We start from the raw sequence: 19,440 nt of genomic DNA on the forward strand, positions 1-19,440 counted from the left end.
CAAAACTAAAAGACAACCTATGGAATGGGAGGAGATACTTACAAATACATATTAGATAAAGAGCTAGTATCCAAGATCTATAAAGACTTTGTCAAACTCTAAACTCAAAAAACAAATAATCCAATCAAACAATGGGCAGAAGATATGAACACACACTTCTCCAAAGATGACATACAAATGGCCGACAGACATGTAAAATATGCTCAATACCACTTGGCATAAGGAAAATACAAATCAAAACCACAATGAGGTACCACCTCCCCCTAGTCAGAATGGCTAAAATTAACAATTCAAGAAACAACAAATGTTGGTGAGGATGGAGAGATAGGGGAACCCTCTTACACTGTGGGTGGGAAATTCACACTGGTACAGCCACTCTGGAAAACAGAGTATGGAGGTTCCTCAAGTAGTTAAAAATAGAGCTACCCTATGACTCAACAATTGCACTACTAGATATTTACCCCGAAGATACAAATGCAGTGATCCGAAGGGGCACCTACACACCAATGTTCATAGCAACAGTGTCCATAATAGCTAAACTGTGGAAAGAGCTGCGATGCCCATGAACAGATGAATGGATAAGGAAGATATGGTACCATCATGGTATCACAATGGAATATTACTCAGCCACCAGAAAGGATGAATACTCACCATTTATACTGACATGGATGTAACTGGAGGGTATTGTGCTGAGCAAAATAAGTCAATCAGAGAAATACAATTATCAAATAGTCTTACTCATATGTGGAATATACGAAACAACACAGAGGATCATGGGGAAGAGAGGGAAAATTGAATGGGAAGTCATCAGAGAAGGAGACAAACCATGAGAGACTCTCAACTATAAGAAAGAAACTAAGTGTTGCTGGAGGGGAGGGGAGTGGGGGGTGGGGTAATTGCATCATGGTCATTAGGGAGGGCACACGCTGGGATGAGCACTGGGTATCATATGCAACCGAAAAATTACTGGCCACTACATCTAATGTAAATGGCCACTAAACTAATGTACTGTATATTGGCTAATTGAATTTAAATTAAAAAGTAAATAAAATACTATTATACTTTATAATGATGATCATTAGAGCTGAAAAAAAAGTCCAGGAAAATAATGTGTATGGCTACTGGTACAATTAACCATTTTCCCTTTTACACCATCAATCTCCCTTCAGATATTTAAGTGTTTACTGAAAGGTTCCTTGCCATGAGATTTGAAGAATAAAAAGAAGCTTTAAAGCACACTGTTGGTCCTCAAGGACCTTTCAGTCTCGTTAGATGGACAAGGTTTCTTCGTATAACATACAAGAATTACAGAATTCCGAAAGGCAGAAGAACTGACCTTCAGCTCCAGATGTCAGGTATGGCAAGGGAGAAGATCAAAGAACTGATAGAATTTTGATGGGAGGGAGTGGTTGGATATTCAGATGAGAGAATGTCAAGAATTTAGGGGCAAAGGCAAAAGCCGCACAGAGCAGTGTCAGTGCAAAGAATGCTTTAGATGTTAAAGATTTCCGTCCCGGAGCCACAAGAGATAAGGCCAGAATGTGACGCTGAGACCAACTTAAGAAAGTTTTGAATACAGTTTTGGAGTTTGTACTTTATTTTACAAACATAAGCGTTTTATGGGAAGCTTCTGAACAAGCAGGTGGTGCATCAGACATCAGGTTAATGTTAGATTAATAAGATGATTCTCAGAGTGATGCACAAACAAATCCCTTGAAGGAAGAAGGGACTAGAAGCAGAATATGAAGGTAAGAGGCTGCGTCATTAGTCATAGGCGTGAGTTGCCAAGGACCAGAGTCAGGTGGAAGTTAGGAATGGACAGACTGGAGGCGCCTGGGCAGCGCAGTGGTTGGGTAGGTCTGCCTTTGGCCCGGGTCGTGATCCGGGGGTCCTGGGATCCAGTCCCACATGGGCTCCCCACAGGGAGCCTGCCTCTGCCCAGGTCTCTGCCTCTGTCACGAATAAAAAAATAAAATAAAAAAAACAAAAGAAATGGACAGAATAAATGTGCATGTGCGTGTTTTAAAAGAGCACTTAGCATATCATTATAAATGAATAATGTAATAAAAACTCCAAAGCTAAATTTGTTGATACTCCTCATTGTGGTTGAGCAAACATTAGTGGCAAGATTGTTAACGTGTCCTCTACGAGACTGATACGGGAATTCTTCATCTGCCTGATGTCATTATGAGTCCAGCCCAGTTATACTCATGTTCTCTATGTAATTTTCCAAGTAAGACATTCCCTTGAGAGCTTAGTCCTAGGGAAACTTGGTGTACTTTGGAGGAACTGGAGTATTTCCTTCCTTCTTTTCTTCCCAGGAAGCTCAGGCAATCTTCCCTGTGAGCCTGTAGACTCCAAACCAGGCTTTCAGCTTAACCACTGCAGCTGTGTTGACTTTAGACTGTAATCTCTGTTTTCTTCTTTGTTGCTGACTCTCCTCCCCTCCCTTGTCATTACCCTTCGCTAATCTTGAGGTCTTGGTATCTCCCCTTCCCTCCGTAAGCTTCTCCAAATGATTTTTCAAAGAGACAAAGGATAAGGACATTTAATATGTGCCAATAGCTCTCCCTCCTATGACCCTAGTGGCAGTTTACTTCCTGAGCTCCAGCACAGCCTGTCTACACCTTGCTTGTATTTTGCCCAGCCTCTGAACAGATGGCACCATCTAGCATCTCTCTTATGTCCAAACTCCAGCCTGATTCACACGTGATCTTTGAACCAACGGCAGCAGCAGCAGCACCACCTGGGAACTTTTCAGAAAGTCAATCGGAGAAGGACAAGCAGTGTATGTTCTCATTCATTTGGGGAATATAAATAATAGTGAAAGGGAATATAAAGGAAGGGAGAAGAAATGTTGGGAAATATCAGGAAGGGAGACAGAACATAAAGACTCCTAACTCGGGGAAACGAACTAGGGGTGGTGGAAGGGGGGAGGAGGGCGGGTGTGGGAGGGGAATGGGTGACGGGCACCGAGGTGGACACTTGACGGGATGAGCACTGGGTGTTTTTCTGTATGTTGGTAAATTGAACACCAATAAAAATTAATTAAAAAAAAAAAAAAAAAAAAAAGAAATGCAAATTCGCGGGCCTCGCCCCAGAGTACTGAACCAGAAACTCTAGAGGTGGGGCCCAGCAATCTGGGTTTTAACTAGTCCTCCAAGGGACTCAGACACATGTTGAAGCACTGCTCCAGAGAATGTGCTCTTTTTTCTCTCTCCGTCTACATGGTCCCTACCTCATGGTATCTCTGATCCATTCTGCCATCAGGGTAAATTCTTTATACACTGTTCAGAATTATTATCAATTCTTAAAGGAGCTTATCTGAGTGGTGCAGCTAATTATTACCCACACCACAGTTAGTATTTATGCGTACCCTATCTCATGATCACTGGCTGGCCTAGGCTTGAGCCATTTTTGGAATACCTGACAACACCACGTCCTGTCAGTGGCCCAGCTTTCCTAAAAAAACAACAGCAAAACAAACAAACAAAACACAGGCTAATACTGCTTTCCTGAGAAGATGGCAGCACAAAAACCAGAAAGAGGCCTGCTGTGTGCAGTATGTCTTCAGCAGAGGACTAGTGGGCTTTTTCTTAGTTGCATAATCTAGGCTTCAGAGTCCTTTTAGGAAAGACAACCATTACTGCTTGACACCATTGGAAATAGAGATAAGGAGATTTACCTGCTCTGATAATGGAAGGTGGTTCAAGTTAGGGTTGAGATATGAAAGAGCCTCTTATAAATCATTACGTAAACCAAGATCCAATTCACACATAATACAGGTGTCATCCAATCTATGCCTTTAACGGAAATGTATTGCTAGGTGTTTATGTTAGTGTGTAAAGATACTATGCCCTTCCTTCCTTTTTAATTTTTTTTTTTAAGATTACTTATTTGACAGGGCAGCCCCGGTGGCTCAGTGGTTTAGCGCCGCCTTCAGCCTGGGGCATGATCCTGGGGTCCCTGGTTCGAGTCCCATGTCAGGCTCCCTGCATGGAGCCTGCTTCTCCCTCTGCCTGTGTCTCTGCCTCTCTCTCTCTATGTCTATCATAAATAAATAAAAATAAATCTTAAAAAAAAAGATTTTATTTATTAGAGAGAGAGAGAGAGAGAGAGAGAGAGAGGCAGAGACACAGGCAGAGGGAGAAGCAGGCTCCATGCCATGAGCCCGATGCAGGACCCGATCCCGGGACTCCAGGATCGCACCCTGGGCCAAAGGCAGGCATGAAACCACTGAGCCACCCAGAGATCCCCCCACTGAGCCACCCAAAGATCCCCTAAATAAAATCTTAAAAAAAAAAAAAAAGATTACTTATTTGACAGAGAGCACAAGCAGGGGGAGTGTCAGGCAGAGGGAGAGGGAGAAGCAGGCTTCCTGTGGAGCAGGGCTCAATCCCTGGATGCTGGGATCATGACCTGAGCAGAAGGCAGATTCTTAACCGACTGAGCCACCCAGGCACCCCTCCTTTCTTTTTTAAATTATGAAGCACTTTATGAATCAAAATGTAGTGACAACCTCAGACATTGGTTTTAAATCTTTAAGTTGCTTTGTTGGGGGGCAAGAAGTAGCAGGGAGGGAACAGGTTTCAGTAGAAATCTCTTATTAAATTGGGGCAGAAAATAGATGGGGGGTGGTTCTCGGAGTTTTGCATGGTGATGGACTAAAGAAACAGACAAGTACTTCTGCAAAGTGGATGTGAGTTTCTAAGATTTATTCTATCATAATTTGAAAGATGCTGGCAATCCATGTAAGGCAGTTTTGTTCTACAGTGGATTAAGAATTTAAAAAACCAGAACAAATATTTATTAGGCCTTAATGCAATACTCCATTCCTACCACAAGTTTTTTTTTTTTTTTTTTTTAAAGAGTCGAAGAGTCAAGGTTAATTTAACTTTTGTTATCTGAAGCAAAAGCCAAACTACAAGATACTAGGTGGATAAGGGCTAAATTACATTATCCTTGATGTGCTTCTCTTGGTACATTCTTGGAACTCTCACATCTTGTGACTTTATCTACTAACTATGTAGGTCAGTGTTTCTCAGTCTTGAGTAATGTGGTGATAGAGTGCTGCAAACATTTCTTACATTCCCTCAGTATGGAATGAAAGTATTTTTATTACTATTTTACCAAAACATGTATCAATCTAAAAATAGGCACAAACCACTTAATCTTATGATTCCTAAACAACGATAAAAAACAAATCCAATACAGAATAGTTATAAGCCAATAGAATTTAAACTGAGTGGCGTGGAAGACGTTTAACTGAAGCAAAAATCATATTCTGAGCCTGAGCATGGTTCTGCCTAAGGTGCAGCTTTTTGTGCTTTCAACAGGTCTTTCTTACTATGAGTCACATGATGACTCAGCTCTCACCACTTCTTTATTCAAACCACTGTGAAACTATCCTTTATACACTTCCTGTGGGTTTGTGTGTGTGTGTGTGTGTGTTTGCCACAATTTGTACAAACACATCATGTGTGTTTGCTTGTGTGCTTGTTTGCATGTGTGTTGTTCTGCTTGTGTTATTTTCTATTTGGCAACAATTAATACAGTGCTATTGATTGTCAACTTGAAATACAAAATGAAAAGGCAAGAAATAAAATTTGGTGTGATTTGATGCAGCTGTCCAGATGGTCCCACATTTTCTTGATATTTTTATTTTTTTAAAGATTTTATTTATTTATTCATGAGACACAAAGAGAGAGATAGAGACATAGGCAGAGTCCTGATGCAGGACTCAATCCCAGGACCCCAGGGATCATGACCTGAGCCAAAGGCAGATGCTCAACCACTAAGCCACCCAGGTGCCCCTTCTTGTTATTCTTAAAAGAGTGTCAAAGATATGAAGACGTGAAATCCTCGTGAAAAGATGTTTACAAATCCTCAGTAAAAACTGAGTGCCATTGTGGTGGGCACAGCTGTGCCTGCCAGTTGCCCTACAAGGAAGCATGTGGTGCCCCAGCCACTAGAAGACCACATCCAGTTCTCAGTTCCTTTAAGGTTTGTTCAGCTGCAAAGAGCTGCCAAGGGCTTGGCCTCCACAGGTACCCACATTCAAGGACAGATGGAGGCAGTGGTATTAAAACTTGGCTATTTTTCCTGAACAGGGACAACTCTGATGGGTCACATATATTCCAGTCTCCCACAGACTTGGCTGAGGCTTTGCTGGCCTGCATTGTGGTTCACCTTGCCCTCCTGATCCGGCTTTCTGCCTCTCTTCCGTTAGTGATGAACCTTAATAAACACCCTGCATGCCAAACCCCATCTTAGTGTCTGCTTCTGGAGAATCCAGTCAACAAGAATCTCTCTGAGGATCCCAGTGGAGTGAGAATACTTCTTCCGTAGCCCTGATTCTACTTGCAAGCTTCTAGTCTCCAAGCTCAGCTTTCCAGTTGTATGCTCCCACCAGAACTTGAAATTCAACGGGTCCAAAGCTGACACATAATGGATCTCTTGGGCTTGTGCCTGAGGACAACTTGTGGTTTTTTTCCCCCCTGCTTTATAATTTATTTAATGGCACTACCATTGTATTCCCACAGGATCAAAACTTGAGAGGTAATCCTGATTTCCACACATCTTGTTCTGTAGAGTCTATTATTCATGCTTTTTAACACGGGAAGAACTTTATTCACTTCTCCAGGGATTCACTCCACTCTAAACAAGGGATCTGCTGAAATTATAATGGACACTTTCACTTTGCTCTTGGGATGTCTATTCCCTTTAATAGTTTTCAGTTTCCCTTCTCTTCGATTCCATAAACTTTAAAAGGCACAATTTTTTTTTCTCATAAAGGATACATACACAAAATTCCAACCGACAATCACCTACGTATTTTAGAGTGCAGTACGTTGGCTCACCTATTGAACAAAAGAGTAATGCTTTAAGAGGATGGCAGCAAGGGCCATGCACTTCACTTTTCCTCCTGCAAAGAAGATTAAAGCAGCACAGTCATTAAAACATTAATTTAAAAAAAAATAAAGCAATAAATCAAAAAAATACATTCAGTTTTCTTTTCCTCTCAATCTTTTATATTGGACTAAAGAGTAAAGAAAACCAAGTCTCAATAAATGTCAAAATAGTAATTTTGTTTTGCATGGTGTGACTAAAACATGTGTGAATGTTATCAGTTTAGAGGTCTCTGAAAACATATATACTTTTTAAAGCAGTCAACTCATTGAAAAATACTGATGTTTAAAACTGGAAGTTGTGTTGTCAGTTGAAAATGAGAAACTGAGATATTTGTGAGGGAGAAATTGTCAGGAAAGCAGTAGAACATTTCCTGGCCGTGGGTGCAGTCTTGAGGATTTGTGATGGCCATGACGACTCCAGCAACCATCACCATGGCACCGACAGGAAGCATGACACAGGACATAATCTTATCTGAGTGTGTCCTCGGTTCTTCAGACAGTTTCAGATAGCATGCTGATGGAATGATAAAAATTAGTGGAGCTGCACAGAGCACGCCCTGCATATTGAAAACAAGAAATAACAGTGTTACCAGAGCAGCATTCTTTGGACAGTTTTTAAAAAACATTTACAAAATGCATTTGTCTTTGTGCATGTTAAAAGTGTAATAGGTTTAGTTGCATCAAAAAAGGGAAGAAAAAATAACCTAAGAAAGACTTAGGACTAGGTTTTCCCCCTTCTGATGATAGATTTACAAATGCGAAGAATAATATTATAGTGTTTCAGACTTAAGAAAAAATGATCAGAAAATAATAATTTAGAAAATAAAGTAGAAGGTAAGACCAACTTCTGGCAAACTCTTGAAACATCCCATATTTTCAGCACATCGTATTTCCTTATACTCTTATTTCAAATTGCTGAGTACTAACTGCTCAAACGTGAGTGATCTGTCATCTTTTTTTAATTTTTTTAAATTTTTATTTATTATAGTCACACACAGAGAGAGAGAGAGAGAGAGAGAGGCAGAGACACAGGCAGAGGGAGAAGCAGGCTCCATGCACCGGGAGCCCGACATGGGATTCAATCCCGGGTCTCCAGGATCGCGCCCTGGGTCAAAGGCAGGCGCCAAACCGCTGCGCCACCCAGGGATCCCATGATCTGTCATTTGTGTACAAGAGGGACTAACTATTGAGAGGTGTGTAGGGGATATTATCATTCCTCTTTCTTGAGTTGGTTTGAACGTAGGTGCTCCTCTGTATGAGAAAAGAAAACTATCACCCCGAGGGCACTTAGCATGAAATAGCATTTCTAAATCCTCTTTCTAGTAAAACTAAACATGTTAATTACCCTAGAAAATTGATAGCACAACTAAATGACCATGACTCATTCACCCTACCCTACATTAGTTTATGGATAAGTCCAATCTGAGGGGGAACGTCAGATTGAAAATTATGGGGAGTAGTGTCTATTATAAAAATACCAAGGGGGTGCCAGGGTGGCTCAGTCAGTTAAGCCTCCACTCTTGATTTCAGCTCAGGTTGTGATCTTATGGTAACGAGATCGAGCCCTGTGTTGGGCTTTGTACCAGCAAGGAGTTTGCTTGAGATTCTCTTTCTCTCTTCTCCTGCCCCTTCCCCCACTTGTATGTGCACACATGCTCTGTCTCTCAAGTAAATAAATGAATCTTAAAAGAAAAAATTACCATGAGTTGTTGACTTCAAAGAAAAGATACTCCCCCCCCCCCCCCCCAAAAAAAGATACTTTCCCTTTGAGGAGGCTAAATTTGCACAAGACATTTTGCAAATGAAATAATTAAAATTTAATGCACTTTAGGCAATATAGGCTTTTAAAATTATATTATAAATGTTAATTATATATTAACAAAATATGCTATTAAGATATATTAAATATAATCGTATAACAAATGGCATTTTCTTAAACCATAAAACACAAGTTTTTAAAAACAGACAATAGCAAATATGATATTGGTTTAGAATTAAAAACAAGCTTTCCAAAAATACATGTTTTGCTATATTTGAAAAAAAACATTATGGAAATATGTCTATATACATAAAAGTAGAAAGAATAGTATAATGAAACCCTATATGCCTATCACCTAAGGTTTAAAAGCTTTTTGACATATTATTATTATTTTTTTTTGACATATTATTTGGTAGAATTTTCCCTAGGGAAAAATCAGAGAAAACTGATTTTGAAGCTGGATGATATAAAAGACAGATTATACCTTAAAATAGTTTTAAAAGAAATATGTTCTCATTATCATCATTTACTAAGATGACTGTGTTATACTAAGTACCATCCTCATATCAGAAATACTACAACTATGATTCCAAAATTATAACTTTTTTAGCTTTTACAAAAAACAGGAGAAGTCCAGAGAAATGACAGTTGATGGGAACACATTATGAAATGACACTATTGAGGCACTATCTAAAAATTTGTAGAAGAATAAGAGGCATCACATGTCATGGAAGATATGTCTACAATGAGAGATATAAGAATGAGAAAAGAGGGCCACGCTGTATTCTAATTTAAAATATACGGACAACATAATTTTGCCATTCAAAGGGCCTACGTACGAATGAACACCCACAAAGGCACACAGATATAAAGAATTCACTTTCATATGGCAAGAAATGAATGAATTCTGGATTCCTTAGGTTGTAACAAAACACTTGAAACTGACACCACTCTTTAAGTTAGGAAAAACACTGTAGAACCCTGTGTTTATAATAATTATTATCCTTTGATTGAAAACAATTTTGAAAACAATGAAAAGATAATTCAGATATAAATATATGTATGTGGGTGTGGGGGTGTGTATTCGTATAGGAACAAACTTCTCTTCTCTTTACAGGAACAAACATGTGAAGCTAAATTCATCAGGAACTTCGGAGTGTTGAAAGTGCTATCAGGATGAAAACCGCCACCAGCTGCTGCTAAGAAGCTGTCATCAGTCAGCATCTTGGGACACTTCCAAACCTAACTTGCTGGGCAGTCCAAAGCAATGGGTGTTCTGTTTATGCTATAATTCTTAAGAGTTGAGAAAGTAGCAATTAGTGGGAAAACTATAGCTGATGTTTGTGCTGGAAGAAGTCCAGTGGGGTATCTTGTCGAGATAGCAGTTACTTTTTTAATATTTGAAAGCTCAGTCCTGCTAGAGGTTGTTGTTGGGGCCCAAGATCATCAGCAGAATGATAGAGCAGTTCCATCTGTTCTATTCCCTGTAAATTCGTCGTCCTTATTTGATCTATTTAATATAGACTTGTGTGGGGCCTACATCACTGGCTTTGGGATAATTTTTGGAATTGCTTGACAGGATGTAAATATAACTTTTCATTAAAGGGATAATAAAATATAGCCTTATTTTAAAGGCAGGGCAGCACTGTCCTTTGATAGTAACACTATTGATGCCAGAGCACTCTGCAGTTTGCCGGAAGGAAACAACAGAAGGTGCTGAAGATTTTTACTGACAATACAAATTGGAGACTTATCTGAATTCTCCTACCAGAATAGAGACCTCTCAAAGGATGCAAGGAAGCTAAAAATGAAACAAAAGAATGCTTATACATCTTCAAATTTCGACTCAGTAATCAATTTGGATTCATGAAATGTATTCCTATACCTTCAAGAGCAACTCTTCCCTAACTCAGGACGTCTTTGGCAGCCTGGACTATGCCTTGCCCACCCTGATGACTGTATCTCTCTCTAGGTGGGCTTGTGCTGGGTAATTGGCTTGCCTGCTTCCTTGTACTTTAAGATGTTTGTCGGTACTTTTCTCTTTGTACTGCAAGTAAAAAACCCATAGGGCCCAATTACTGGAGATGCCTCTTTTCTCTAATAGCAACATCAGTGCCCAGATCCTGGTTTCTTAATACCAAGAATGGGACTTCTGTTTATTTTTATTTGCTTCTAAGATGAATCCTTTAAAACTGAGGAACTGCAGTTCCTTTGGAAAATATGTCACTGTTGCCTACTGCCGTGAAAACAATGAAATAAAAGGGAAGCTAAGCTCTAAGTGGGTTTTGATTTTTATTAAATAATGAATATGACCTCAAATAATTTATCCTGCATTATTTTAGTCATAGTAAGTAATAGCATTTCCCCAACTTTGCAAATTGAAGATGTGATTCTATTACGCATCTCATCAGTGAAGATCATTATTCTACTCAGTGATGATTCAGATGCCACAGTAGAAAAGAATTCTTAGAGCACAATTGTTAATGAAGATAAAAGCTATTAGCTAAAAATTAAATTAGTTGGAAAATTTTCAGCTCCATGTTACTTCATCTCCTGGTATTTGTCTTAACCCATTTTGAAAGTCTAACCAGGGACTCCTGGGTGGCTCAGCAGTTGAGAGTCTGCCTTTGGCTCAGGGTGTGATCCCAGAATCCGGGGATTGAGTCCCACATCAGGGATTGAGTCCCACATCGGGCTCCCTGCAGGGAGCCTGCTTCTCCCTCTGCCTGTGTCTCTGCCTCTCTCTCTGTGTCTCTTATGAATAAGTAAATAAAATCTTAAAAAAAAAAGCCTAACTATATATATTATGGATTACTCTTAACCTCACTTATGCATAAAGTCAATGTGTAGGTTTTTACCTTAAAAAATGGATGGAGAAATGAACCTACTTATTTTACATAATTTAAAGCCTTCTACTTAGGAAACCTTAGGCTAGCGTGATGATTAAAAATGTGGGCTATAGGGTCTGAAAGCTTGTGTTCAAATCTTGATTCCTCCACTTACAGCTAGTGTGAACTATTTAATCACTCTGTTTAATCATTCTGTGCCTCAGTTTCTTCATCTGTAAAACTAATACAGATTAAGGCAGGTAACTCATGCAAAACACTTGGCACAGAGTAAATAATCAATACAAGTTAGCTCACATTGTCATTCTGAAGTGGAAAACAGCATGCTTTAGGTACTTCTAAAGTGTTGCATGATCCAGCCTACATTAGTTACAGAGAGAAATGATGCCTCATCTGGCTCTATTAAGCATGATGAATGTCCACAGGAAGGGAGCTGAGTAAAGATCTGAATATGTTGTGCATGCCAAAAGACTTTCGTTGATTCGAAAAACATATGCTCAGATGATCCATAAAACAATGGAGATCCTATATTTTATATATTTCTATATTTTATTACATGCTCACAAAATGCCTTGTTTTGTTTTATTTGGTTTGGTCCATCTCAGTTTTTCTTTCCTTTTTAAAACTTTTTATTTAAATTCCAGTTAGTTAACATACAGTGTAATGTTAGTTTCAGGTGTATGATATAGTGATTCACCACATCCATACATCACTCAGTGCTCATACACAAGTGCACTCATTAATCTCCATCACCTGTTTAACCCACCCTGCACCCACCTCCCCTCTAGTAACCATGTGTTTGTTCTCTATAGTTAAGAGTCTATTTTTTGGTTTGCCTCCTTCTTTCTTTTCTTCCCCCTTTGCTTGATTTTTTCCCCTAAATTCCACAAATGAGTGAGATCAGATCCTATGATTTCTATAATATAGTATTTCTATACTATTTTCATCGATGTTGTTGCCAACGGCAAGATTTCATTCTTATTTATGACTGAATAATATTCCATTGTGGAATAATATTCCATTGGTATATATATATATATATATATATAACACATCTTCTTTATCCATTCATCACTCAATGGACATGTGGGCTCTTTCCATAATTTGGCTGTTGTAGATAATGCTGCAGTAAACATTAGGGTGCATGTATTCCTTTCAGTTTTTGAAAGTGCTTTTGTATTCATTGGGTAAATGAATAGTGCAGTTACTGGGTTGTAGGGTAGTTCTATTTTTAACTTTTTGAGGAACCTCCATACTGTTCTCCAGAATGACTGCACCAGTTTGCATTCCCACCAACAACGTAAGAGGGTTCTCCTTTCTCCACATTCTTGCCAACACCTATTGTTTCTTGTATTGTTAATTTTAGCCATTCTGACAGGTGTGAGGTGATATCTCATTATAGTTTTGCTTTATATTTCCCTGATGATGAGTGATGTTGAGCATCTTTTCATGTGTCTGTTGGCCATATGTATGTCTTTTGCCCATTTTTAAATTGGATTATTCATTTCTGGAGTGTTGAGTTTTTTTAAGTTCTTTATATATTTTGGATATTGATCCCTTATCAGATATGACATTTGCTAATATCTTCTCCTATTCCATAGGTTGCCTTTTAGCATCGTTGATTATTTTTTTTCTCTGTACAGATGCTTTTTATTTTCATGCAGTCCCAATAGTTTAGTTTTACTTTTGTTACTCTTGCCTAAGGAGACATATCTAGCAAGAAGTTGCTATGGTTGGTATCAACTAGGATACTGCCTGTGTTCTCTTGTAGGATTTTTTTTTACCACATTTAGGTCTTTAATACATTTTGAATTTATTTTTTGTGTTTGGTGTAAGAAAGTGGTCCAGTTTCATTCTTCTGCATGTTGTGGTCCAGTTTTCCCAACACCATTTATTGAAGAGACTGTCCTTTTCTGGTTGGATATACTTTCTTTCTTTGCTGAAGATTAATTGATCATATAATTATGGGCTAATTTCTTTAAATCTAGGTAATTGTCTTGGTTATTAGATCATAACAGACAACACTATTATTTAATTGTCTTTTAATGAATATCTATGTAACCAGGTTTAAAAAAAATCCAAGGATCTAGAATCATGTTTTAAGATTTTAAAAATAGTCTTCCACAAGCAGCTCAGATTTTGCCTTTATAACAGACATTCACACAATATTCTTGTCTTATTTTTCTGCAATACCAGAATTCTGTCTCAATCATAAAAGATTTTAAATATAAGTACAAAAGGGAATGTTTAATGTAATTAAGTGCATACAATTTTGTTGTGCAGGCATCAGAGAGATAAGCAATTAACAGAAAGTTATGGTAAATTTACAAAAATATGTCATTACTGAAAAATAAGCAATATCTATGTGCTTGCTTAACTTAAAGGGAATAAGAAATTATTAAGCTATCAACATATGGTAAGTGATCAGATAGTTAATAAACATATATTTTTTCATATCAAAATTCCACATTATTAAAAAAAATCCACACAACCAAATAGGAACTCAAATGAGACATTTAACAAAGTAAGAAATAACAGAGCTGGGAATCATTATGTTGATCATATCCTCAGCACAGATGAAAGATTACTATCACTGTCAATGCCATCAATTTTTGGTAACACTTAATATCCTGGTACTACACTAAGAAAAGTATTTTATGTCCAGGAACGTTTGTAGAAAGAGTTCCTGATCTGTGGTCCCAAGGGGCAATTGGCCATGCAGTACTTTGAGCACGGTGTTCTTTGCACTATGCCACATACTGTGGAGGATGGACAAGGCATCTCAATACCATTCTTGTCTTCAAAGAACTTACTCTCTGGTAGGGAAGGCAAGCTTGTGGACAGCCCAAACAGTACACGATACATGATAACAATACATAAATCAAGTTACTTCATTAAGGTAGCAGTCATCCACTTACATAGATCAAGGTTCATTCACAGTCATTTCACATTCCAACCTATCAGCCTTTGGTCTATGCAAAATTGAGAAGCAGGCGAAAGTTACTTTTGATATTTATGCATCTCTCTTATGAGCTTTCTTTCCATTGTTGGTGGAATAGATGATTCCCCAGGCTCTTCTGGTTTTGGAAAATTTCCTACTCCCGACTTTTCACATACCCTGCTACAAGAACATCCCCAAGAGTGTACTGACTGAATCTCCCACTGCTTTTGTCTGGAACTTCAAATCCAGATGGCATCTAGAGGGAATAGTGGTGTGGGCACAGACAGTAATACTTTCATATTTTCCTCAACTCTCAGTGGAGTGAATACATAATGACTTGGGATCCCACTTGTAAAAGTCTGCCCTCCCTGTGGTGCATAATTAATAAATGGTAAGTGGTAGGGTTCTGAGTAGAAAATCCATAAGGATTGTAGAAGAGGAAGATTAACAACTCTAAAGTGGTAGATCCATTTCTATTCATTTCTCCCCAGACTCCCTGGTGGGGCATCATTGTCCCACCAGGGAGTCATTTTTGATGTGCCCTTCTATCCTCCTTTGTCACCATGTCCTGTTAATCTTTTCTCATAAATGTCTTTAGGGAATCCATCTCTTTCCTTTCTCCATGACATACATAGCAGTTGAACTTTTCGTGTTTATTTGTAAGATAGTATGCTCCGTGAAAGCATGGATCCTTTGATTTCCTCCTATCATTGTATCTCAATTATATAGTAAGAATACATATTTGATCAACAAATAAATGAGTTAGAAGTCGCACTCGATCTTAAATCTTTGTAAGATTGTTTTTTTAAAGATATATTTATTCATGAGACACACACACACACACACAGAGAGAGAGACAGAGACACAGGTAGAGGGAGAAGCAGACTCCATGCAGGCAGCCCGACATGGGACTCGATCCTGGGTCTCCAGGATCAGGCCCTGGGCTGAAGGAGGCGCTAAACCGCTGGGCCACCGGGGCTGCCCTTCTTTGTAAGATTTAGATAGAAATGAAAGGAAAATAACAACTATAGGAAAGAATAAACATAAGCCAAAGGATAAAAGAAATAATATGGCTTACTCATAGTCCAAAAATAAGATTGACCAGAGCTAACCGTGGATTTGGAGAAGTAAGTGGTAAATAACTTTCCATAGAAGGCATGGGATCAGATTATGGGGGCAACAGAGATTATTCTTGCTCTGGCAGGAGAGTGGAGATTTTTAAGCATTGTCATGATAACCTAGAAACAGAACTTAAATATGTGCTAGTTGAAGCAAAAAGACAGTATTAATTCACATGTGATATGACAAGGACTTAGATTTGGGAGATAGTGGTAGAGATTATGAGGGGAAGATCTAGAAAGGGAAAGAAAATATTTTAAAGAAAAAGAACTCAGGCTGTGGTAAGTGAATGTAGGGTATGGATATAATTTCTTCATTCACATGTATTTAATGAATTTCTCTAGACCCATTTTTACTCAGCAACTTCCAGATCCACTTAATATATCGCTATTTTTTAGTAATATTTATGTATTATAGAAAATAGAGTATGAAAAAGTGCTCCAAACCAGGGTGTCTCAACCTCAGCACTATTGACATCTTAGATTGTATAATCCTTTATAATGGGGGCTGCCCTGTGCATTGTGCAGACTTTAGCAGCATCCTCAGCCTTTCTCAATAAATGTCAGAAACACCCACCTATCCACCTGTGACAACCAAAAATGTTCCCTGAGTGAGGAGGGACAGAATTTTCCCCATTGGAGAACCACTGCTCTAAAAGTGGATAGTCATTGTAATATTTATGATCACATAACAAACACATTTTCATTTCATTTCAGAAAGAGATACCTCTGTTAGGGAAAATATATCCTTTGTTAAACGTAAACATGATTTTTAAAGGGATTTTTAGAATGGAAGATGTAAATCTTTAAATGTACTTACACTGAGTTCTAAAACTCTTCCAAGGCAATCAATCAGCAATGACATAAGCATGGCTACAGTAATGATAGCCACTGTTATAATAATGTGGAAGACCAACGGAAGATTCCCACCAAAAAACACATTGGCAATTACCTGCCAAATAAACACATTATTTAGAGAGGGATTCTCAGAGGCATGCAGGACTTATTAAGAAACTATATCATATTATAGCACTTAGGACTGTATAAAACACTACCAATAAGGCAATCAATCAAATCTTAAGCCATATGAATATCCTATCTTTTCCAAAGTACTTACACATAGATAAACACACATCTGAAAAATAAGTAATCTTTGCTGAATTTTTAAACAGGCAGTAAGATTATATTACAGACCCAACACATGGTATATAATGTGTAAAGACGCATATTTCTCAAGTGTGAGAAAGATCCTGGGAAGTTACTTTATAAGGTATTTGATTGAGTCCAAGGTTGCCACTAAAAGAAACTATGGTTGCTATTTAGATTTTTAGAATGAGAGGAGATTGGAGAGAGTCAACCAATCTAAGAAAACAAATAGTGATCAATTTACGACTGGATAAAAAAAAAAAACAAATCAAATAGAATTTAGAACTAGAAGGAGCTTTAGTTACCTAAATCGATCTTTCTTAGAGTTACCAGCTTCATAGTAATCCTGAAAAGTCCTTTTGGCTTAAGGTAGGGCTTGAAACATGAGTAGGATTTAGAGCAGAATTAGAGACTGAGGGAACAGAATGAAAAGAACAAAAGAGGAAAGAAGGACAGGAAAGATACCCATGGAAGACTAGAAGGAGACAATCTGAATAGGGTCGACTCTGTGCGAGAGTTGGAAACTCTGAGACAAGAGTTGGAAATGGTCAGGGAAGGTCAGATGCAGGGGTACCTTAAGAAAGCCAACCCTCCAAGCTGTTACTTATCTAACATTCCTCACAGACTGGACACTGCCATAACCCTGCTAATAATTACCAGGAATACTAATAACTTACTCATTTATGGTTCTACAACTGGTGATGTTTTTCAAATATTTAAAATTCATTCTTATGGAAGTCTCTAATATATGATTATAATAGAAAATTACTGAGTGCAGCAGGCTAGTGAGAGATAGTCGTTAGGGATATGGACAGGCTTTTTGGCACCCTCGTATGTGGTTGGCTTCTTTTTTTTTTTTTTTTTTTTTTTATTTGCATTTATTCTATGCAGAATTTACTCCCGGGCCATAAGTTTTTGTTTCTTCAGTTTCTTCTGGGATATCTTTTTCTTCTGTGCAACCTCCTCTTCTGGTTTAGGAACAATCTGCTCTTTTTCAGTAAGAATCATCTCAATGTGGCAGGGAGAGCTCATGTATGGATTAATCCGGCCATGAGCCCTGTAGGTTCTACGTCGCATCTTGGGGGCTTTATTCACCTGGATGTGCTCAATGACCAGAGAATCTACATCTAAACCCTTAAGTTCGGCATTACTCTCCGCATTTTTAAGCATGTGCAGTAAAAATTCAGCACTCTTCTTGGGCCACCGACCTTGTGTCCAGCCCCACTGTTTGGCCTGTGCACACCTACCAACTCCACCATTGTAGCGACGGAATGGCACACACTGCTTCTGCAAAGTGACATCTTTCAGATACTTGGTGGCTTTTCGAATATGCATACCCTTGATGGCCTGGGCAGTTTCACGTGTGTTCTTAAAGTGAACACGAAGATTCGAACCTCTCGACTTGCATGATTTTGTAGGGTTTTCTGGGTCCAGCGAGTAGCGAACCATCTCCGGAGGTCACCTCAGGCCGCTCGGGGGAAGAGCTGTGGTTGGCTTCTTTACCAAAATGGCTTTGACTGTGTTTATGCTCACTGTGTGTGTGTGTGTGTGTGTGTGTGTAGAAAGGAGAGAAAAAGGAAGTGAAGGAGTGAAGTATATTTGAGGTTCCTCTGCCTGGTATTTGCAGCCATGGCAGAGATCTTGATTTAGTTCTTTCTGTCGTGGCAGCTAGAGAGGACACACAAGTTCCAAGTACTAGAGACATAAGCTGTGCAGGTGGAGTGTCTCAGATGGTCCACAAGCAGTTCACCAGAAACCACATGAGAATGTACCACCTGTTACCACTGATCTACAGATCACATTTGAACCCAAAATACTGGGCAGAGGCTAAAATAGAACTATTTCCTCATCTGACAACAGCAAAACTATTTGAAGGTTCTTAGATTTTAGAAACCTTCAAAAAGTAAAGTTCAGTCTACTTCTCCCTTATATTGAAGGTGGAGAACTGGCCTGTGGGTTAGACATTTGTAGGTGAGGACAAGTGCTAATTCTAAAGGATATACACAGGGCCCAACACTTCCTTTTCCCTTCCACTGAGCAGTTCCTTACCCCCAGAACTGGCCTAAGGTAAGCACTGGGCTTCCTCTAGAAGCCTGCCTATTAGTGAGTGTATTTAAAGTTCTGGAGGCATTTCACTTCACACATTAGACCCATTCACATGCGCACTATGTAAACAGTCTCTAGGAACAGATCCTAAAACTAAGCCCTTTTCAGTGCAATTGCTGAAAGAACCACTGTGGAGCAGGATCATGCTTTTCTGCTGACTGTACAGTGGATTTTTCGCTGACTGTATAAGGGATTCCGACAAGCCATGTTATCCAGCTTTACGCAAAAAGAATGAGTTCTTTTTCACTTAATCATCCTTCACAAATCCATACATATTGTAGAAATATATCACAAATATATATACGTGATATGCTATCTCCAGTATTTTCCATGGTATAAAAATATAAATATATAAATGAAATATATCTGTAAAACTAGTGGCTTAAATTGAATCTTGGTTTTCCATGGACAATAAGATATTTCTGTTTTTTAAAAATAACAAAACTGATCAAAAATCTATTCAAAGGTGCCTTTAATACACGTTGACTTACAAAACATCTTAGCAAAAGGACAACGTTGTAAAACATGTTTTGAGTCCTAGTACTTAATTTCTTTGTAAGAATGCTTTTAACAAAAAACAACTTAGTTTGGCTCTATTAAAAGCTGGCATTCA

The 19,440-nt window shown here is 38.6% G+C and overlaps 1 protein-coding gene and 1 long non-coding RNA gene across 3 annotated transcripts in view; one reads left to right on the forward strand and one right to left on the reverse strand.

The window, feature by feature from the left end:
• Positions 1–10,989, forward strand: part of LOC112916457 (uncharacterized) — a 76,876-nt gene extending 65,887 nt beyond the window's left edge. The window contains exons 3-4 of one of the 2 annotated variants that reach the window (XR_012000303.1): positions 1,170–1,355; positions 9,788–10,989. This is a non-coding gene — a long non-coding RNA (uncharacterized lncRNA). Of the gene's footprint in view, positions 1–1,169; positions 1,356–7,899; positions 8,105–9,787 lie in introns of both variants that reach the window. The other variant, XR_003234308.2, reaches the window with a different exon arrangement.
• Positions 6,480–19,440, reverse strand: part of SLC38A11 (solute carrier family 38 member 11) — a 55,034-nt gene continuing 42,073 nt past the window's right edge. The window contains exons 11-12 of the mRNA XM_072751809.1: positions 16,396–16,527; positions 6,480–7,468 (exon numbers count right to left, since the gene is read on the reverse strand). Of these exons, the coding sequence (XP_072607910.1) occupies positions 7,175–7,468; positions 16,396–16,527 (426 nt within the window). The 3' untranslated portion in view covers positions 6,480–7,174. The remainder of the gene's footprint in view (positions 7,469–16,395; positions 16,528–19,440) is intronic.

Source organism: Vulpes vulpes, chromosome 3 (genome assembly GCF_048418805.1).
Source record: "Vulpes vulpes isolate BD-2025 chromosome 3, VulVul3, whole genome shotgun sequence".
Taxonomy (NCBI): Eukaryota; Metazoa; Chordata; class Mammalia; order Carnivora; family Canidae; genus Vulpes; species Vulpes vulpes.